At 38.8% G+C, this 1197-nt stretch overlaps 1 protein-coding gene across 1 annotated transcript in view; it reads left to right on the forward strand.

Annotated features, from left to right (window-relative positions):
* Window positions 1–1197, forward strand: part of LOC109465520 (ceramide kinase-like) — a 34590-nt gene that overhangs the window by 23392 nt on the left and 10001 nt on the right. The window contains exon 5 of the mRNA XM_019762877.1: window positions 848–993. Coding sequence (XP_019618436.1) covers window positions 848–993 — 146 coding nt within the window. The remainder of the gene's footprint in view (window positions 1–847; window positions 994–1197) is intronic.

A 1197-nucleotide genomic window follows, 5' to 3' on the forward strand; every position in this document is an offset into this window, starting at 1 on the left:
TTGTTACAGTTTTCCCATCTATCATTGCAGTGGTTTGATTAAAAGTTCAAAATTCAATGTTTAAATTTTAACCCAGTCCTTTTGTGTTGACTTCATGGCTCATTTTGTAGCATTTAAGCCTATAATAGGATGCCTAGTAACTGTTTTTTATTTTTATTTTTTTCGTCCCCGTCGCTTCATATTTTTCTGAAAAATCAGAGAACCAACAAATTAAATTGGTGTGGCCTAATGATAAATTGTGGTACAAAAGTGACCACCAAAACTGCAAATATAAAAGTACGAATATAAAGTGATTTACAGTTACTGTATTTCAGAAGCCTTAAACTGGGCCGCTGCCAAAATGATAAGTTAACTAAGTCTTGTGCGCCGGGCAACCTGGCAAAAATTAGGTTGCCCATCAGAATTTGAGGTTGCCCCACCTATAAGATATTACTTATGTTACATACATAAGCCTTTGACAATACATTTGTATATCTAACAGCATTTAGTTAACTGATACCAGTAATGCCCCGGCCCGAGGTGTATATAATAAATACAATTATAATATTAACTAGAAACTTAAGGTAACATTTGGAAAGCAAATGCATAATGTTTTGGTCTGCTCTGTTAATTCATACTCAAATGCATTCATTATAATGGTCGACGGGAGTATAAATGATTTAAATCCCTCCTACTATAAAATTGCAACATTATGTAGCCTAACACCAGTTACCATGGTGACAGACGTCTGGTTGATCAGCTCAGAACTCGAGGTCAGTGTTTGGAATGGAAGAAGAGGAAACTGAGCAAAAACAATATGTTTTCCTTCGGTAAATATAATGACACTGGTTCTTTCTTGTCTCCTCAGAATTGTCTGTGTAGGAGGAGATGGCATGTTCAGTGAGATCCTAAACGGTCTGATCGTCAGGACCCAGCAGGAGGCAGGTGTGGACAAGGACTGGCTGGCGGCCGAGCTGGTCAGACCTCACCTGCGCATCGGCATCATTCCTGCAGGTGGGTGGAAACACTTCTAGTTCTAGGTATACCCAATGCAGGCCACACCAATTTAATTTCTTGGTTAATGGATTTCTCAAGAAAAATAATGGAGCGGGCGGGCGAAAAAAAAATAAAAACAGGCCTAGGCATCCTATTATGGCCCAAAAGGTACGATAGGAGCCATGAAGTCAACACACCAGACTGGTTCAAAATTTAAACAAT

This window comes from Branchiostoma belcheri, unplaced genomic scaffold, assembly GCF_001625305.1.
Source record: "Branchiostoma belcheri isolate BF01 breed outbred unplaced genomic scaffold, Haploidv18h27 scaffold152, whole genome shotgun sequence".
In the NCBI taxonomy this organism is placed as follows: Eukaryota; Metazoa; Chordata; class Leptocardii; order Amphioxiformes; family Branchiostomatidae; genus Branchiostoma; species Branchiostoma belcheri.